General features: G+C 42.3%; 1 protein-coding gene across 7 annotated transcripts in view; it reads right to left on the bottom strand.

The window, feature by feature from the left end:
• ATG10 (autophagy related 10) overlaps positions 1-19,400 on the bottom strand; it is a 129,842-nt gene that overhangs the window by 29,481 nt on the left and 80,961 nt on the right. For all 7 annotated transcript variants that reach the window (XR_005600790.1, XR_005600789.1, XR_005600788.1 and 4 more), the window contains exon 5: positions 9,150-9,247. Coding sequence is in view for 2 of the 7 variants with exons in the window: in XM_039545653.1 (XP_039401587.1) it covers positions 9,150-9,247 (98 nt within the window). In the remaining 5 variants the exon portion in view is untranslated. The remainder of the gene's footprint in view (positions 1-9,149; positions 9,248-19,400) is intronic.

The raw sequence follows: 19,400 nt of genomic DNA, 5'->3' as shown, positions 1-19,400 counted from the left end.
TTAAAAAACTTCTGGAAGGGAAACATTGATGGAAGAAGATCTAAACTAAGAGCAGAAGAGCCACTGTGGAGTTACGTGGATTAGATTTGCTCTGTTTTGGCAAACTATTGTAATGACTGTGGACACCACAATGCCCTGAATGTCAGCACTGTGGTGACAGCAGCTGGTGCACCGAATTAGATTCTGGGATGCTGAGGAAAAGGCCACAATCAGGGGAATTTGTCATATACTTACATGTTCTTTTGTTACTTGTTCTGTTGGTGGGAAGGAGCGCCTAGCACGATGGTGTTTTAGTGTAACAGGAGAGGTGTCTGAACAGCTTTTTTAATAATAAAAAAATCAATAAATTTCACAATCCCCCACTACCTTCATATTCATGAGTCAGTTCTAAGATTTTTAGACAATTTCTTCAGAACCTTCAAATCATCAAGTGTTTGTTCCAGTTTTATAGGGCAGTTTTTCAACTGTTGAGTCTCCTTCTGCAACAAGACAAACTGATTTCTATCCTTGGATATTTGATTTTACATTCCATCATCACTAAACATTGATTAAGCCTTAATGCATAAACTCTCTTGTGCTTATGACTTTGTGTTTCTCAAGGGAAGGTCAGGGTTTATTACAATGTCATACTCTTAAAACAAAAAACACTTGGTTACTGGTGACACACTTGCTACTGATTGCTATCAGCATGCTTCTTCATCAGAATTTTTTTCTTGTTTGTTTTAAAAGGGGGTGGGTAGGATTTTAAACAAGACCTTCACATGGCAAACAAAATCAGCAATATTGTCCCTTCAACAAAAAATATATTTCTAGAGTTTGGAAAATTTATTTCCAGTTTTAATGAATAAGCAATTTCTAAATATTTCTGTATCATCTGAATGATGTCCAGAGGCCTATGTGAAATTAATGGGTGATCTTAATCCAATTCCTAATGAATAACTGTTTACGTCACAAAATCCATTACCAAGTGATACTCTCTGTAAGAGAGGTCAATCAATGAATAGACACACGGAGTCCGAACTACTCTGTTGTCCCTAGATGTGGTCCTTCCAGAGTAAGTTCGAGGCATGTTGCCAGGACTGGATGAAAAAACTTGCCCTGTTGATGCCAATCTCTTATCCATTCCGTGTGAAGAGGACTTCAATCCCGAAGGCTGTCATTTTGACCCCTCTTCATTCACTTATAGTTTGAAAAAAAATTAAATAAAAAGGTGACATAGATAGTTTGGGACATCTTCATTCAAGTTGCTTTGTTTTTAATATGACATTACTTGAATAAAGCCCCTTTTGTTTTAAAGTTCAAATGGCTGAGTTATTAATTGAAAATTAGCTACTGGGCATATGCAGTAAACCTTTCAAAACACTTTTTATTGTATGCAACTTTATTTAATTTATAGGGGAAGGTGAACCAGGTACTTTTCAGTTCATGAAATTTCAGGTTAATGCGTCACCATTGCCAGACCAGTTTTCAAAATTGGGTATCTAAATTTAGGTAGCTAAAGCTTGAAGCCACGTGTTCTTAGCACCTCTCAAAATCAGACCACTTTAGGCACTCAGGTTTGAAAATTCTGTCCATAAGTCTTTAGGAGTTTTATGTCCACTAATAATTTTAAGTTAAGATTGCAAAAGAACTCTGAAGTGAAAGTATAAGCATATCAAGAAACAATACAGGTAAACAAAAGCACAAGCAATCTCAACTACGGAAATTAACAATAAAGGAGAGGTGGATACTCTAATACCCTCGCAGTTCAAATAAGTGTATAATTTACAGTGCATTAAAATAACATTAATTCTGCCCCACATTCTCACCCTTCTATCAACATATGGGCTGAAACCTATCTCAGCCTCTAAAGGAAAGTTAAACTCATTCTGTAGTGAGGACCAAATTGCATTTTAGTTAGAAGTCTGTGGGTCTGGTTGTAAATTTGACTACATATTACTTGTTTCGGTTCAAGGCAACTGCACGTGTATTTCCCCTCAGTGGTTCTGCAACGTCATCATTTCTCAGGCTTTCAAGCTTCCCCGCCATTGCTTTTCTTGTGTGGAGGCCCGCCTTTTATTTCTTTCAGACTCGGGGTATTTCCAGGCCACAAAATGCCCTGTTTTTACTATGTTATTTCTGGAGCAGACAGGCTGTTGAAGTACACTGGCTTGCTTTTTCTCCAGAAACTTAACAGTGTGAATGCCCACAGTAATAGATACCACACATCTTTCTTTCTGCAAGCCATTAAAAAGCATTACAGAGAAGATATAGTAAAAACAATAAAAGAATCTACATGCCTGCTATAAGCTTACCAGAGATCACCCCAACACTCACATGGGCTCTGGCAGGAGAGTTCTTTAACACTTCACACCAGGTGTTTCTTTCTGGGTTTTAAGTTTTATCACCGCTTTCAGCTCAGAACAAGCATGCAGTTTTATGGAGCCTCAGTAAGCTCAATTTTTCCAGTCCTTCTCTAAGGATTGGGGTTCTTCGTGGACCAGAGGTCTTGTTCACTTGCTCGATTAGGAAGAAGCCATGAGCCCGTTTAAAACTAGGCTATTAATTTTTTTAAAATTATTGGTTCCTGGATAATTTAGTTTGAACTAGTAAATGCAAACTTTACTAATGAGTACCTTTATAAGGGCTAATAACTGGAGGAATTATAGTAGCATCCCCCTCCTCTTAGAGGAGTTGCATACTATTCCACAATAACACATGCACAACTGCAATTTTAATACAATAAACCCCAATGGTATTAGCCTAATTCAATAAAGTTTAATTTCATTCAATAAAGTTTATTTTAATTCCATAAAGTTTTGAGTACAGCAGGACATTATCACTTTGTTACACTATGCTCAATCCACAGCAGATCTGCTAATGGCAGGTTGTTTCCACAAAGATAAAGGGTAGCATCTGGCCTTTATATAAGTAAACTTTTAGATATTATTGATTATTAGGTGACTGTTTGCTGCACTATGCATCATTCAGTGGTTAAGAGATTCACCCTATGACCACTGAGATTTCTGCCTTTTATTTCAATTCCTTCTCCATCCAGCTTTCTCTGTATCTGTCCCTTTTATATGTCTTTGTTTCTCCGCCTCTCCCTCCTCTGAATTTCCCTCCAGGCAGCAACTCCCAGCTTCCCATGCAATAGTGTTCTCTGAGCTGTCTCCAATTTTTCAGTCTCTTTCTGGTAATGTTGTACTTAGAATTTAATGCAATATTCCAGGTGAGGTCACATCAGAGCCACACAAGGAGGAAGTGTTACCACTGTACTGTCTGACATGATGTCTCTGTTAGGGTTGTCAATCGCAAAAACAACAAGGAGTCCTTGTGGCACCTTTTAGAGACTAACAAATTTATTTAGGCGTAAGCTTTCGTGGGCTAGAACCCACTTCATCAGATGTATGGAGTGGAAAATACAGTAGGCAGGTATAAATACATGAAAGGATGGGAGTTGCGGCAACCACAAATATTTAAATAAATGGTATTCTAAGATATTGTTTAACAGTGTGATTAAAACTGTGATTAATTACAATTATTATTTTTAATCTCATGATAAATTGTGATTAATTTTCTTAATCATTTGACAGCCCTTGTTTCTGTGTATCTACCCAAAACTGCACTGGCTTTTTTTATTGAATATTGCAATGTCAAATGAGTGTCTTTTGCAGCCATCTATCACCGTTATGGTCTTTTTCTTTATCTCTGTTTTTTAAGCTTCTCCCTCCATTGAAAATGTTTTTCAGGTTATTTTCCCCCAGTTGTATTAGCTTGCATTTTTTCAGGTTGAGTCTCATTTTGTTACCTTCTGCTAATATTTCAAATCTTTCCAGGACCCTTTGTATTATTTCTCTGTCCTTGCTATATTTACAACTCCTCCCAAATTAGCATATACATCAATGTCACAGACATACTGTTTATTCTCTTCCACTTTATCAATAAAGATATTAAATAAAATTGATTTAGTATTAATCCCAATGGTACCTCTCAAACCAATATAACTAACGGATTTAACAATTCATTTTAAAAAACAATAATGCTAGAAAGGAACAAAATGTAGGACAAAGGAATATTCCTCTGTGATGGAATGAAAATCTGAAGATTTGGGATTCCAAAGGATGATGCTGTAACATTGTCACGGATGGTTACACATCAGAAAGCAGGTCTGGGAGTCTGTTCTGGTTTAAACTCAGATAGAAAATTCAGTTGAGATAGAGCTGAGGAAAGCTTTGTTTGCTTACAGCTCAAGATAAGTTACAATGGAATTATGTTTGGAGACTCTGAGCTTCAAGGAAGGAATGGATTTCTAGAATCCACTAATCCTAATAAAGATGAGAAGGGACTATTTCCTGAAATATAAGAACTGGAGGGAAATACCACTATAAGATACCTGTGAAAACACTCAACAAATTAACACTAAACTTTTTAGGATGTAATCATGTGACGTCTGCACCTCCATTACTGACTTTAACAGAAGCCAAAATTAGATTTGGCAACAATTTTGAAAAAGCATCAGTAATCCATAAATACTACTTAATTTTCTTGTCATTGCCACATTAAGTCACTTCCAATTCACACAGATCTTTACCAGGTGCACTAAATTGATGTCATTATGAGCCATCAGGAAATACCCACAGAGACCTGTAGCAACATTTAGAAGTTTCGTTAAACAGCTGTGTGTTTGTATAATTGATTTGTATTATTTAAAATGGGAGCAGTTAAAGCAACTTATCCGATGATGTAGAAAAGGGATGACTGAAAATTCCAGGGAGATTCAGTACGGAAGAAAGCCAATCATTGGAACTTCAGCTGGCAGATTTAAAGATTATTACGAGAGGAAGTGCAATTAAATCATCACAGTTTATCAACTATCTTTATAAACCACTATGCAACTTATCAAGCTAATTTATTTATGAGAAATTAACTAGTTGATTTCTGCCTATTGCAATAAAAAAACAGGCTAGTCAATAAAAATATTTCAAGATAATTCCTCAGCAAGTGAACATGACTTCCCATAATAAATCTAAAGTAACTGAAATTAGTTTAAAGGTTACCTTAACCATATGCTCCAACATCCTAGTAATTACAGCTATGCTCTTACAGACCTGATTCATATCTCAGATGCTGGTTTCAGATACATGCCTGCATTTAATCACACAGCTTGTAAATCACTGACATTGCAACACATATGTGCAAAGTATAGCAGCAAGATTTTGTAAGACTCCTAGAATACAAGCCCCCAGTATGTTAAAATGGAGTTAAATCTTAAATGTGTAAAACAAATGAAGCTTGATATGACTTTCTACTACTAGTAGTATACCAACTACTGAATCCAAATATCAAAATTAGCTCTAGTTTGAATTCAAATGGCACTGTGAACCAGATGTGATTTGCTCACGTTTTGTTCATGTTGGAATGGTGAATGGTTTGTAGAATTTTTTCTGATTTATCTGAATACTATGAACTTTCTCTGATTGCTGGCATACTGAGAGTTTTGAGTTTGATTTGGTGAGACAGCAAGTGACATCCACCAAGTGACCTGTGTCCCTAACTAGTTAAATCTATCTCATATGACCAAGTGCGTCAGCCCATATAAGCAGACAGGAGACAGAGAAGGGTGCATGTCAGTTCAACTCTCAGATCTAGAAAAGACTTTCTTGTAGTCCTAGCTCCTGTTTTGGTGTGAGACTGGCAGGCAATTGCTTAGTATGTTTATCATCTTCTGTAATTCCTTTGTGAATAGTCTTATTTGTATGGTAGTTTTTTATATTTGGTCTGGCATTCCTATCTCCCAGTTTTACAAGGGGAAATGTGTTTGTTACACCAGTGGTAGCTGGCACTAAAAATATGTGATAGTGTTGGCAACACCACTAACTGCACTGGTTCCTTCCCTCCCATGTGACTCTCCACTGCCTTGTTATTGTTTTTCAACCAGACCAAAGGAGGTTGGATCACCTATTAATGGGCCCTCTACACTCAGCTTCTCTCTGGATTAATCTAAAATTAACACCACCGCACATAGAAATCTGCTCTTCTTGTAGGCTCTCACTCATAGCCATACACAGAAAGGAGGGACTCAGCAGGATCAGTACCCCATTTCACAACCAGGGTGCAACTGGAGACTTTGGATCAAGTTCATTACTGCTGTGAAGTGGCGCAACCATGCTGAATTCAATGGAATTCCAGTCTTAAACCAGTGACAAACAGCCTTAGGGAGAACATATTGCACAGAAAATTAATGAAAGTATAAAACTATTAAAATATATATCCAACATAATTAGTGGTCTTATTGGTGGGGCTTAGCCCCTAATTTCCAGCAATCCTTGTATCACACTGATGTCTGAATTCCCTTGAGCCATCACCCTGAGGCCCATAGTCTGTATTATTCCTGAAAAGAGAGTAAAACTCATTCTGCAATTTCCCCATTTCATAGGAAATCACCTTAGTATCATATTCAATTAATATCTTGCTACTATAACTGTCGCTGTTTTGCAAAATGGTTTCTCCTGATATTTAAGTTCACTTTGGACATTGGACTAAAATGTAGTGTATTATTCCTGGAAAGGTGCCACAAAGACATTAGCTTCAGTGCAAAGCATATTTTACCAGCCAAAAAGCTTGTTACCACAAGCTTGTGTGTATCTGTGTGTTTCATGCACACCATTTGGTGTTATGTATCTCAGGGCAGTTTTATTTCATTGCTCCTTTACAGGTAAACATCAGCTTTGCTTTTGGCTTCCATTACTCTAATTTTACACAGTACACACATATTTTGTCACTGAAACTTCCTTTATTCTCAGAAACATCTGTATTACGATTTACTCTTCCTATATAGCCGTAGGTGTGGCATACACTGTTCTTTTCACAAAAGAGTCTGATTGTGGCTTTAAGCCACAGCCCACAGGTAGGGGAGGTGTAGAGGTGCGGCAGCTAGGAAGGCACATTGCTTATGGAGTGCACACAGCAGAGGCTTCTGCTACACATTTTTACAGGTTATAGCATGCAATTGTTCTACATGCCAGGACAGCTCTGTTGGAAAGTACAGCGGGTGTAGGGCCTGTTCCATCCCTAGCCCTAAGGGGTTCCTAGCACTGTTGCTGGCATTAGAGTCTCAGGTCCTTGTGCACTGGGAATGCAAGGACTGAGGGTGATCCTAGCTCTGTCAAATAAGCATAAAGGAAGGCTAATTGCATTGTTCTTGCCCAATGCAGAACTAGTCACTATCCAGCTTTAAATGAAGAAAATTTACAATTTGAACCGTGATATCCACTGGAGAACACCAGTTTATCAGCTACCAGATTTTATTAAACTCTGATTTACTCATCCTTAGTCTGCAATGGACAGGTCACACTAAGTAATGCATTGACTACAGGTACTTATTAACAACAGTTGTATTCTGCAAACTCACAGGCAAGACCTAGAAGTGCACAACAAACAGCATACATACAATCTCAGTTGGGGTCTCCAAGCACTGCTGTGATACGAAGAATGAGAATAGTTTGGGATTGTGCAAACATGAACGCAGCTCAAATTGCCATGACTGTGCATCTTTTATGAATGTGCTTCATTATTGTTTGTTACTTGTATTATGATAGCATCTAGAGGCCCCAGCTAAGATCAGGGCTTCACTGAGCTAGGCACTGTACAAACACAGAGTAAGAGAGAGTTCTTGCCCTGAAGAGTTTACACTTTAAATAGACAAGGCAGACAAAAGGCTGGGGTGGAGGTGGGGATGAGGTAGCAAGTAGTATTATCTTAATTCTACAGTGGGGAACTGAGACATGGAGATTCTACAATAATACAGACACTAAATAACATGTCCAAGGTTATATAGAAGGCCTGTGGCAAAGCCAGAAACTGAACCCAGATCTCCTGAGTCCTGCTTAGAGCCTTACCACAAGGCCCATCCTTGTCATGCACAATCTAGACCAGAGGTGGGCAAACTACGGCCCGCTGGCCACATCCGGCCCACGGGACCCTCCTGCCAGCCCCTGAGCTCTTGGCCTGGGAGGCTAACCCCCAGGTCCCTCCCCCGTTGTTCCCTCTTCCCCGCAGCCTCAGCTCACTGTACCGCTGGCGCAATGCTCTGGGTGACAGGGCTGTGAGCTCCTGGGGCAGTGCAGCTGCAGAGCCCGGCCTGACTTGGTGCTCTGTGCTGCGCGGTGGCGTGGCTGGCTCCAGCCGGGTGGCGCGGATGTAGCGCCGCCAGCCACCAGTGCTCCAGGCAGAGCAGTAAGGGGGCAGGGGAGTTCAGGGTGGTGGTCATGGGGTGGGGATGTGAATAGGGGTCGAGGTGGTCAGATGGCAGGGAACAGGGGTTGAATGGAGGCAGGAGTCCCAGGGGGGCAGTCAGGAAGGAGGGGGGGTTGGATGGGGGGTCAGGGGACAGTCAGGGGATAGGGAGAAGGGGTGGTTGGAGGGGGCAGGGGTACCAGGGGGGCAGTCAGGAATGAGAGGAGGGGTTGGATGGGGCGGCAGGAGGCAGTCAGGGGCGGGGGTTCCGGGGGCGGTCAGGGGACAGGGAGCGGGGGTGATGTGTGTGTATGGGGCTAGGGTCCCGGGGGGGGGCATCAGGGGGCAAGAAGTGGGGGGGGTAGGGCCAGGCCACGCCTGGCTGTTTGGGGAGGCACAGCCTGTCCTAACCACCCTCCATACAATTTCCGAAACCCAATGTGGCCTTGAGTCCAAAAAGTTTGCCCGCCCCTGATCCAGACCGTTTTCTAGAGGGCAATTATTGGAATCCTGAGAAAAGCCCATAACTGTATTGGAACACTAATACTAATTCTAGTGACTTTTATTGCCATTTAAAATATACGTGGTTTAATCACCTTTAGCAGAGGATAGTAAAACAATTTACAAGTACAGTATTGAGCTACTGTTTCTTTTAAAACACTGACTTCATTAAGTACTGACTTTTAAACACATTAGTCAGCAATAACAGATTATTTGACTAACAAACTGACTTTGTCCTTCAATTTTACAAATTATTAGTTTATTTTAAATTGAAAGTTACACTTTAGTCTTCTTGATAACATAATTAGTAGCCACCCCATGAATCACTGCACAATACACACAAAGCCTCTTCTATTTTAATCGGTGAATCTAATGCTATCTACTCTCTTGGTAAATGAATTCCATACTGTAAAAGAATAGTAGCATCTAACCTGTTGTGTAATGGTGTCCCAGGGCCCCTCCAGTAGACGAGCCCGGTAGCATTCATGAACGCCTTCCCAAATTTCATCCAGAGTTAAAGGTCTTCCATCTGTAAAAAGACACATACAATACTCTCACAGTGATCTTGTATTAAATATATCGAATGCTTCATATAAATCTGAAAAATACTGATTATCTGAAAATCAAAACAGACATGACAACAGCAAAAACATAACTGGTCAAGTTCTGTGCCAGTAATTCCCAAGCAGCACAGCTCAAACCCTGATCTGTATGTGCACTTAAAACTATACCTTAAACTATCTGCTGCTCAGTTTCCCTACATGTAAAATGGAGAGAATAATTTAGCTGAGGCCTTGTCTACACTACAAGACTATTTCGAATCTACTTAAGTCGAATTTGTGGATTCGACCTTATGAAGTCGAATTTGTGTATCCACACTAAATACACTAATTCGAACTTCTGAGTCCACATTAAGGGAGCCGGCGTCGACTTTGGAAGCGGTGCACTGTGGGAAGCTATCCCACAGTTCCCGCAGTCCCCGCTGCCCATTGGAATGCTGGGTAGAGCTCGCAATGCCTGCTGGGGGAAAAAATGTGTCGAGGGTGGTTTTGGGTTACTGTCGTCATTGAACCGTCAATCACGCCCTCCCTCCCTGAAAGCGCCGGCGGGAAATCTGTTCGCGCCCTTGTCTGGTCGGTTACAGCGTGGACGCCACAGCACTGCGAGCATGGAGCCCGCTGCGATCATCGCTGCACTTATGGCCGTTGTCAACTCCTCGCACCTTATCGTCCACCTCTTCCACAGTCAGATGCTGAGAAATCGGGCGAGGAGGCTCCGGCAGCGCGATGAGGAGAGTGGCGCAGACCTCTCACAAAGCAGGGTTACAGTAATTAATAATAAATCTTTCGTTGACTTTGCATTTCTGTTTCTTGGTTGAAACATGGAAGCATACTGTGCTGGGTTCGGTGTGCACTGATGTACAGACCGCTTGTCCAAAACAGGACGGACAGCCTCCTGCTCCTACATAGGTCTGTGGGGTGGGGGACGGTTTACGGTGGTTGTGCATGTAGGGGTGGGTTTGCAGGAATGGGTGGGTTTGCAGGAAGGGGCGAGGGGTGCCGTCTTTGGATAGGGGTTTGCATGACGGCTGTGGGCTGTGGGTTTGGGCGTTGGAAGGGGTGAGGGGTGTGGGGGAAGGGTGAGTATCTGTCCCTGGATGAGGGCTCTTTGGGGCTCAGGGCAGCGGGAGGATCGTGGCTACAGTCGAAGTGCATGTTAAGGGAAGCCTGCCTTTACATTCGGGATGGCAGGCACCAGGACCCTGGACAAGCATACACATCAACGAAAGACCCGGGCAGCATACACCACGACAGACTGACCCTGGTGCCTAGTGACTGCAGTCTGTGTGTGCCCTGCAGTTGACCCTGCCCCCAAGTCTGTACCATGGTACTGTGGGCTATGCACTGCAATTACAATTCCCCCCCACACACACACACACAAAGTCTTCTGACACGAGAAACGTGACGGAAACAGTGAGTAACAGCAAACCGCTTTTAATAATGTAGTACACAGTGGGGGGTTGAAACTTGGAGTTGGGACTGGGTGATGCTGTAAGGAAAGAACTTGTACAAATTTACAGCGCGAGAGGTGTCTTGAACATTAGCGCTCTGCTGCGGTGCAGTGACAGTTCTCACGGCCCCTACCGCCCCTCTTTCTTGTAACTTTGGGTGAGGGAGGGACAGGACTTCTTGGCGTTGGAGGGCGGTTGCAGATGCAGTGCAGGGGGGCTCTCTCCTCCTGCCTGCGGTCCTGCAGAACATCTACAAGGCGCCGGAGTGTGTCCGTTTGCTCCCTCATTAGACCAAGCAGCATTTGAGTCGCCTGCTGGTCTTCCTGCCGCCACCTATCCTCCCGTTCGATGTGTGTGCGATGCTGCTGACACAGGGTCTCCCTCCACTGTCTCTGCTCTGCCGCCTCTGCTCTGGAGCAGGCCATCAGTTCCTGGAACATGTCGTCCCTAGTCTTTTTCTTTCGCCGTCTAATCTGAGCCAGCCTCTGCGAGGGGGATGCCGGGGCAGTCCGGGAAAGAGCCGAAGCTATGTGATGCGAAAAAGTAGGTGATTTCCTTGAACACATACATGTTTGCCAACAGTGAACACAGTCTAGTCAGTTTCAGTGAACAAGACCATACAGGGCACCAAGTCTCAGGAGATCTCAGAACTAGTTCGAGATTTCGGAATACGCTCTCATTGGTGGCGCCATTGCACTGGAGAGCGCACAAGCGAGGAAAGACAGCTGCATCCCTCTTGCACAAAGTCCTGGTAAGCCTTACAGTACATACTGCTTATCAGTTAGTGGATAGCTGTGCTCTCCTGCTAAAGGCAATGTGCAAAGCAGAGAGGATGAGCCTTTTGCAGCCCCTCCCGCCAGTGCACGGGAACGATCAATGGATGGTTGTTCTCTGTGGCCTCTAGCACGTGGCTGTTAGGCGAGGGTCATTGTTATGCAACCTAATTTTAAACCATTAACAATAGTAACACTACACTAATTGCCCTACTTAGATGCAGTATTTGCAGAACGAGATCACCCTGAGGCGGGTCACTCGTGCCCAGAAAGACAGGATGTTACAGGACGCACTGCACAGACCAGGACCATATGCAGCAATGCTAGTAGAGGCGATGCTTCCTCTCTATATTCGGATGTCCTGGCGTGGAAGAGTCTGCTTCCACGGAGCGCCCAACAAGGCACCTCTTCCGACGAACCTCCTGCGGAGGCTTTGCGAGGAACTGAATGACACCTTCGTGGAATTGTCGATAGAGGATTATTATTCTATCCCCATTTGTGTGGACCTTCTTTTCATATAGTTTAATATTTAGAATTTTGTAAATACTGTTTCTATTTTTTCTATAACAATGTTATAAAAAATAAATGTTTATACGTGTGTAGCACTTACTGCCTGATCCTTCCCCTGATTCTGAGTCCAGGTTAACGGCAGGGAAGGGTTGGTAGGGGATCTCTGTGAGGGTGATGAAGAGATCCTGGCTGTCAGGGAAAGCGGGAGTGTGTTCGCTGTCGCCTGCGCCGTCCTCATCTTCCCCATCGGCGAACATCGAAGAGGAACTGTCCCGGTACACTATTCCGTCCTCGGAGTCCACCGTCACTGGTGGGGCAGTTGTGGCAGACCCACCCAGAATGGCATGCAGTGCCTCGTAGAAGCGGCATGTCTGGGGCTGTGCTCCGGAGCGTCCGTTTGCAGCTCTGACTTTTTGATACCCTTGTCTTAGGTCCTTGACTTTCACGCGGCACTGCATCGCATCCCGGCTGTATCCTTTGTCTTTCATGGCTTTAGAGACCTTCTCGAAGGTCTTCGCGTTCCGCTTGCTGGAGCGCAGCTCCGAGAGCACAGACTCCTCGCCCCACACAGCGATCAGATCCATGACTTCCCGGTCAGTCCATGCTGGGGACCTCTTTCTATTCTGGGATTGCCCAGACTCCTCTGCTGGAGAGCTCTGGATCGTTGCAGGTGCTGCGGAGCTCGCCCCGATGTGCAACCAGGACGTCAGATTCAAAGTGCCCAGACAGGAAAATGAATTCAAATTTTCGCGGGTCATTTCCTGTGTGGCTGGCCAGAGAATCCAAGCTCGGACTGCTGTCCAGAGCATCAACAGAGTGGTGCAGTGTGGGATAGCTCCCGGAGCTACTAAGTTCGATTAGCATCCACACCAAGCCTAATTCGAGCTAGCCATGTCGAATTTAGCGTTACTCCACCTGCCGGGGTGGAGTACCAAATTCGAACTAAAGAGCCCTCTAGTTCGAATTAAATGGCTTCCTGGTGTGGACGGTTGAGCGGTTAGTTCGAATTAACGCTGCTAAATTCAAATTAAAGTCCTAGTGTAGACTAGGCCTAACACACTATAAGAAAGCTGTGAGACTAAATTATGTTTTGTAAAGATGAGCTCCTTGGACAAATGATACATAAGTGCAAAATATTTTTATTATCAAATATTTCACAAATACAAATCATGAATGAGAAACAAAATTCTATAAACAAAAGGTAAATACTTTTTCGTGTTCTACAGACTTTTTTCCCCCAACTGTATACATGCAGCATTTACTGTTATGTCCTGGATATTACCTGTGGCATTAAAATAGAATTATGATACAAGATTAGTGTCAACCACTTTGAAAATAAGCATGTCAATTTTGTATCAATATTTGTTTTTGACAAATAGCAATAGAATATTTTGATCTATTTCCAATAAGTAGCTTCATCTTGGCATTTATCGGGTGTCAGAAGGCCATTATCCTGTGATAAATAGTGCTAATCCATTGACATTTTCGTATCTGTAAAATGAACAAGATTTATTCATCCAATTAACATTTGAATGTCATGTTTAGATACAAGAAAAAAACCAACTACCTACAGTCTCTCTTTTATCTTATTTTCTGCATACATTTAGAAAACAGCACTAAATTCTACTCTGACATAAGCATCATACTCCAGTAGCATCAAAACATGTGGCAAATTAAGCATTCGAGGAGCTAACAATATCCAGTAACTATATTTTGCCATCCTCAAGAACATGTGGCTTGTCAGACCAGCATGCCCTCTGTGTTGTGATGACAGATCATTAGACTACAGTGGGTTAGGTCAACAGTTGACATTAAAGAGAAGTTTGTTAATTCATGCTTCTTAAATTTGTTCTAATTTTGGAAGGATTAATGTATGCTCTTAAATCGCATCCTCTATGCAGCTATTACAGGCTCCATGGCAACTTATTTTCCACATCTTTCAGCCAAATTGAAGGTACAAATGCAAAATCTAGGATATACTAGTTTTGTGATACTCTAGTGTAGGACTTTAATGCACATCTAGGTTTCTATATTGTACTCCCACCCTGGTATCTGTGTATCTTCAATGTGATACTTGAGCACCTTGAGATCCCCAAATCACTGAATAGATTACTCTGATTCTAAATGGATTTACTCTGCTTTAGTATTATGGAGGTACTGGTTGAATATCCATAGTTAAGAATGAGATGAATTTTGCACTTAAAGCAAAATTTCTACCACTTTATCTATAAAAAAATGCAGCATCTCCTCTTCAAAATTACAGCACTTAATCTTTGAGTTATAGAATAAATTTTCTGAGAAATTACAAATCCATTAATTAAATTGAATTAAAATTAATTAAAAAATGTGTCCTTTAAAAAATGTAGCAGCTGATGTCAGTCATGGTTTGGCCCAAAAGATCTCAGTAATGAAAAAACAGACTCTTCAAGCTTCCCATATAATTAACTCACTGAAATCTTGTGTATAGACTACATTTGAAAAACATTTTTTAAGATTAATGGTCATACTTTGTCATTATTCTACATAACTGAAAGTTTTGCCTTCAGCAAAGACTAAAGAATAACATTCTACTTCAGATAATTCAGCCAAGAATTGTCGTCTTTCAAACGGCTGCCATCTCCTATTGCTGGGACTGAAGCCAGAGGCTGTCCTTGGGCACAGATGGCCACTTCCTCCATTTTCCTCCACTTACCATATTCCTCTCTGCCTGCTGACAGTGCAAAGGGCCACTATCTTCCCCAGCTTGTCTGAATTACCATTGGGAACAATGGAAGGCAGTAGCTATTTTGAAAGAGGGCATCTTAACTGAGGGAAGCCTGTGGCCTCAGTGGAAGGAGGAACTTTCTGTAATGAAGAATAATGGTAAAAAATACCATTAATTCTAAATATTTGTTTTCAAAAACTAACCAAGGCACCAAGTTTATTCTGGGACAATGAACACTAAAATACTTTAATCATAAACATATATTGTTGTTTCATAGCATCACTGCCGGGCAGAGTGAAGGCTATTTGAATGCCCAAACTGTGCATTTCTGTACCTTAACATATTTTGATTTACATTTAACCTTGTCTGAATTTCCTGCATTGTTTTGTAACAATTATACCATCCCTGTAACGCATTTTACCCTAAACTACTCTTAACCTAAAGTCCATTTTAATGTAGTTCATCTGGGAATTGATAAAGATGGCATAGCTTCAGCTAGCTATTGTTTTCCCTGTAAGCTCCTACCTTAATTTACCAGTCTAGGTCTGCTGAATGATAGGACATCTTCTCAATGGTGCCCTAAATCTGCCAGGTGAGTCCCCTGGTTTGATCCAGCAGCCAGAAGGAACAGGTTATCAAGCATTTAATGGATATGAGGACCAGCTGTGTCGGTGGGAAGACTTAGTGCCTGAAAGGCTAGCAATCTTCTCTCACAAATATCTAGACTATGGGAGGATGCAGCATGACTGACCAGAGGATTGTTCTGGTAGCAAGTAACCTGGGAAGGAGGGAGGTGTTTGTAGTCTTATTTTTTCAGTGACGGTGGTAAGGGTGGTAAATAGCAGAAATCTACTCCCAGCAAACATTTGAGTAGAGGAGTGTTTTGTGTTGGGAAGTTCACTGGTTTGCATGCACTTGGTCAATTGTTTCAAGTTATTTTTGTTTGCTTGTTTTTGCTATACTAGCTTTACATGCCTTTTACCTAAAGCAAATGCACACAATTTTGTACAAAACACACATCTATATTCTGTGGACACTCCACGTCCCCCAGGCCCTATGGCTGCCGACGTTCATACATTTACCAGCCTTATCACACATTCCTGCAGCCCAGCTAGATCTCACACAGCCAACTGGGCAGCAGAAGTAGTCTGTAATTGTTGCTGCTAACCACAAGGGACAATGTGGCACCTTTGCCTCTTATGTCCCTACTCCCACTGCTGGCTCAGAGCAGGGAAGGTGCAGCCATAAAGAGGAGGTGATGGCAGCCAGAACAGCAAACACAGGGAAGTGGAAGGGAGAGAAGGTGAAGGGCCCAGAGTTGGCCTTAGGGTCCTCCAGTGTGCACCCACTCCATCCCTGCCACTGCTGCCAAGTTTTGTGCAGCTCCATGTCCTATCCCCACCTTTGCTTTGAGCAGGGTGTGTTGACCACAAGTGGAAATATGTAGTTTATTTGTTATTTAGTTCATTAAATAATCTGCATACAATGTCATAGAGTGAAATGAAATTTTTTTCACACATCTATACTTCTCCTGTGTGTCATACAAGATTTACTGTGCCTTGACAAAACATAGGTGCCATTAAAGTAAAAAAGCCAGCACATGATATGTCATGAATTTAGAGTTTTAAAAGACTCCAAGATTTTGGTTCAGAACCTGGAGCACATGAGAGTTACTGCTAAAGAAGCACTAACCAATACATCCGCAACAGTGGAGACTGAATGTGGACTCTGACACCTACCCAAAGGAAAATGGGAAAGTTGTCTTGGGAAATGTCCAACCAGGAAATGTTTGATTTTTTTTTAGCACAGTCTAAAAGAGGAATGAGCAAAGAGGTGGGAGTTAGGAACTCCTGAATACTACTCCTGTCACTGCCACTAACTCATGACAGTATATGGCCTTGGACAAATCAATTCACCAGACCAGGTATATGAATCTAGATAGACACAAGCAGCAGCAATCGGCATCAAACTTTTCTTAGGATGGAGGCCTTATTAATCAGAGCCTCAGATCTTCACATTTTACCTCTCTGTGAAATGGGCATAATCGAATTCCTTTGAGAAATGTTTTTCCATATTCCAAGGTGGGTTATGTACCCCGATGCTAGCAAGATTCAGGAACATCCAGAAAACAGTAAACAGCACCCCTTCTTGGCACCGAATGTTTGGAGCCAAGACTATATAAGGGCTGTGCAGTTCCAACTGCTTCAGTTTCTTCCTTTCTACAGTTAGAAAGGTTGCTGCAGACAGAAAAATCTTTGCTCCATTCCCAGAGAGCTGTACTGGGGTTCTCCCAAGTTTCTATCATATATTTTTTTCCTTGTAGTTTAGTTAATTAAGGATTTTAATTATGACACTTCTAGCTAAAGTTTTGTTTTCTTGTTTGGCTTAGTTTGACCCCATGCTTGGCACCAGGAGCATCATGGCTAAGTTGCCTCTTAAAGAACCAGAGAACAAGACCCAGTTCTCAGAACTGATGTGTGTTGTCTCAGGAAGGCTCACTACCCACCTCAGGCCAACAGGCAGCACCAGATTGGACATTAGGATAAACTTCCTGTCAGGGTGGTTAAGCACTGGAATATATTGCCTAGGGAGGTTGTGGAATCTCCATCATTGGAGATGTCTAAGAGCAGGTTAGACAAACACCTGTCACAGATGGTCTAGATAATACTTAGTCCTGCCTTGAGTGCTGGGGACTGGACTTGAAGACCTCTCGATGTCCCTTCCAGTTCTACAATTCTAAGCTCGCCTTATGATAGTGGCCTTACAAACCAGAAGTTCCTAAGTGAGTTAGAGAGCAATTTCCACCACATTCCTGTCCTGACTGAGGTTTTAAGGCTGTGCAGCTCCCTGCCTTATGCTGTGATATTCTCAGCAAGCCAGGCTGCTTGAAAAGGCCAGCATATGCACTTTGCTTTCTCTTCAAAGGCTATGAACAACATAAATGCCAGCAATTATAAGTTACCATGCAGCTCTTTATAAGTAAGCACATTTATCCTAAAGGTGAAAGCATTACCAAGAAAACGTATTAAAAACAATAAAAGAACCTACATGAATTCTAAAAACCTTATCAGAGGTCACCTTGACTCCAACCCTTGCGTTCTGGTAGGTGTCAGTTTTTCAAAACCCACAACTGGGTTCTCCTCATGGTTAGAAGTTCATAACTGCCTTAGATTCAGAACCAGAACCCAGGCTGGCCAGTTCAGCCATTTCTTTATATGGCTTGGGTCTTTGATCTCCAATCCCTGGGTTCAGGTAATCAACAGACAAAAACCCTCTTCTCAGGGCATAGCTTCGGAAGGCTCGATTTTTTGCCTAACCAGAGGTGAGGAATTTGCATTAACCTCTCCCTGGTGTTCCCCAGGAAATCCAATTCACACTTATTGTCCAAAATGTCCTTTCTTGTCTGGCACATTTTCAATATAGTCCTTTGAACTACCACGCCTCACATCACATCTTCCACCTGGAGAGATTACCTAAAGTCCCAGCCCACAATAATACATAATCTATTAATTTAACTTAAACTTAATTCAATAAGGTCTCCCAAGAATGTGACAGGACATAGCCATATCTGTCACAACCCCACCAATTCTCCTTTTTCACCGCTAACCAGAATCTGTGACTCCTCCTCTGCCTGTGAGGAGGAAGAGGTGGTGGGTGACTTGCATCATTCTTTTCCTGAAGATCAGGAGTGATAACCATGTCCACATGCTACATCTGCATAACCACAAGATTATGAACAGCTTCAGGAGCTGTTGGAATGTATGGAAGATTCCTTGGAGCCAGAGACCATTACAGTCCATAAAAATACATCACCTCTTTTGGCATCTTGAAGACTAAAGGAAAAGGAAAGTTACTCTTTTGATTAATGCAGGGTTACTAGACCCAGCCCAGGACTTCTGGTTCATGTCAGCATCAAAGAAGGCTGACTGCTTACACCAGCTGTCTGAATGAAATCTTATAGGCTACATCAAATACTTCAACCAGGATTCCTGTATTTCTTCAGCTATCCCATTCTTGGATCTTTGGTAGTCTCAGCAGCTAGGGAGAAGATGAAGAACTTCTATTGGAAAAAGGCAATGAAGACGGTGGCATTTGGGGGAAGGAAAGTATATTTCTCTGGGACTCCAGGGACGTCTCCGGCTACCAAGCTGTAATGGTTCTATACCAGTTTCATCTTTGGGAACGGACGCTTTCACTGCTGGACCTTTTGCCTGAGGAGCAGCAGGAGTCAGTGAAGGACTGTTTCAGAGGAACATGTGATGCCTAAGAACTTTCTCTTTGTGCTCTACAATGCTTCTAACATATCTGTTAGAATAAGGGCATCAGGCATCACGTTTAGTCATTATTCACAGACCAAGTCTTTGCCCTCACTAAGGCATAGAGGTCTTTCCTGTACATTGACCCTCAAAGCCTACAAAAAGTTTAGATATCTTCCCTAAATATTTTCATTCTATGCAAATTCAAGTCCTTCTGACATGTAGGGTAATGTAGTTTAACTTTCCCTGGATAAGGAGGAGATTTCAGGAAGAATTTCAGATGATGATCAGTTTCAGGTAGGTATAAAGTTTGGATGAGGATAAAGAACAACTTTGACCCTGTGGAATACATTGAAGGGAGAATCAGCCATTAATGTCTCAGCTCATTTGCTCTTCTTGTACATGAGAATTAAAGCCGGACAAAGATG

This window comes from Mauremys reevesii, linkage group 6 (genome assembly GCF_016161935.1).
Source record: "Mauremys reevesii isolate NIE-2019 linkage group 6, ASM1616193v1, whole genome shotgun sequence".
NCBI lineage: Eukaryota > Metazoa > Chordata > Testudines > Geoemydidae > Mauremys > Mauremys reevesii.
This window is presented reverse-complemented; position numbering and strand designations above follow the sequence as displayed.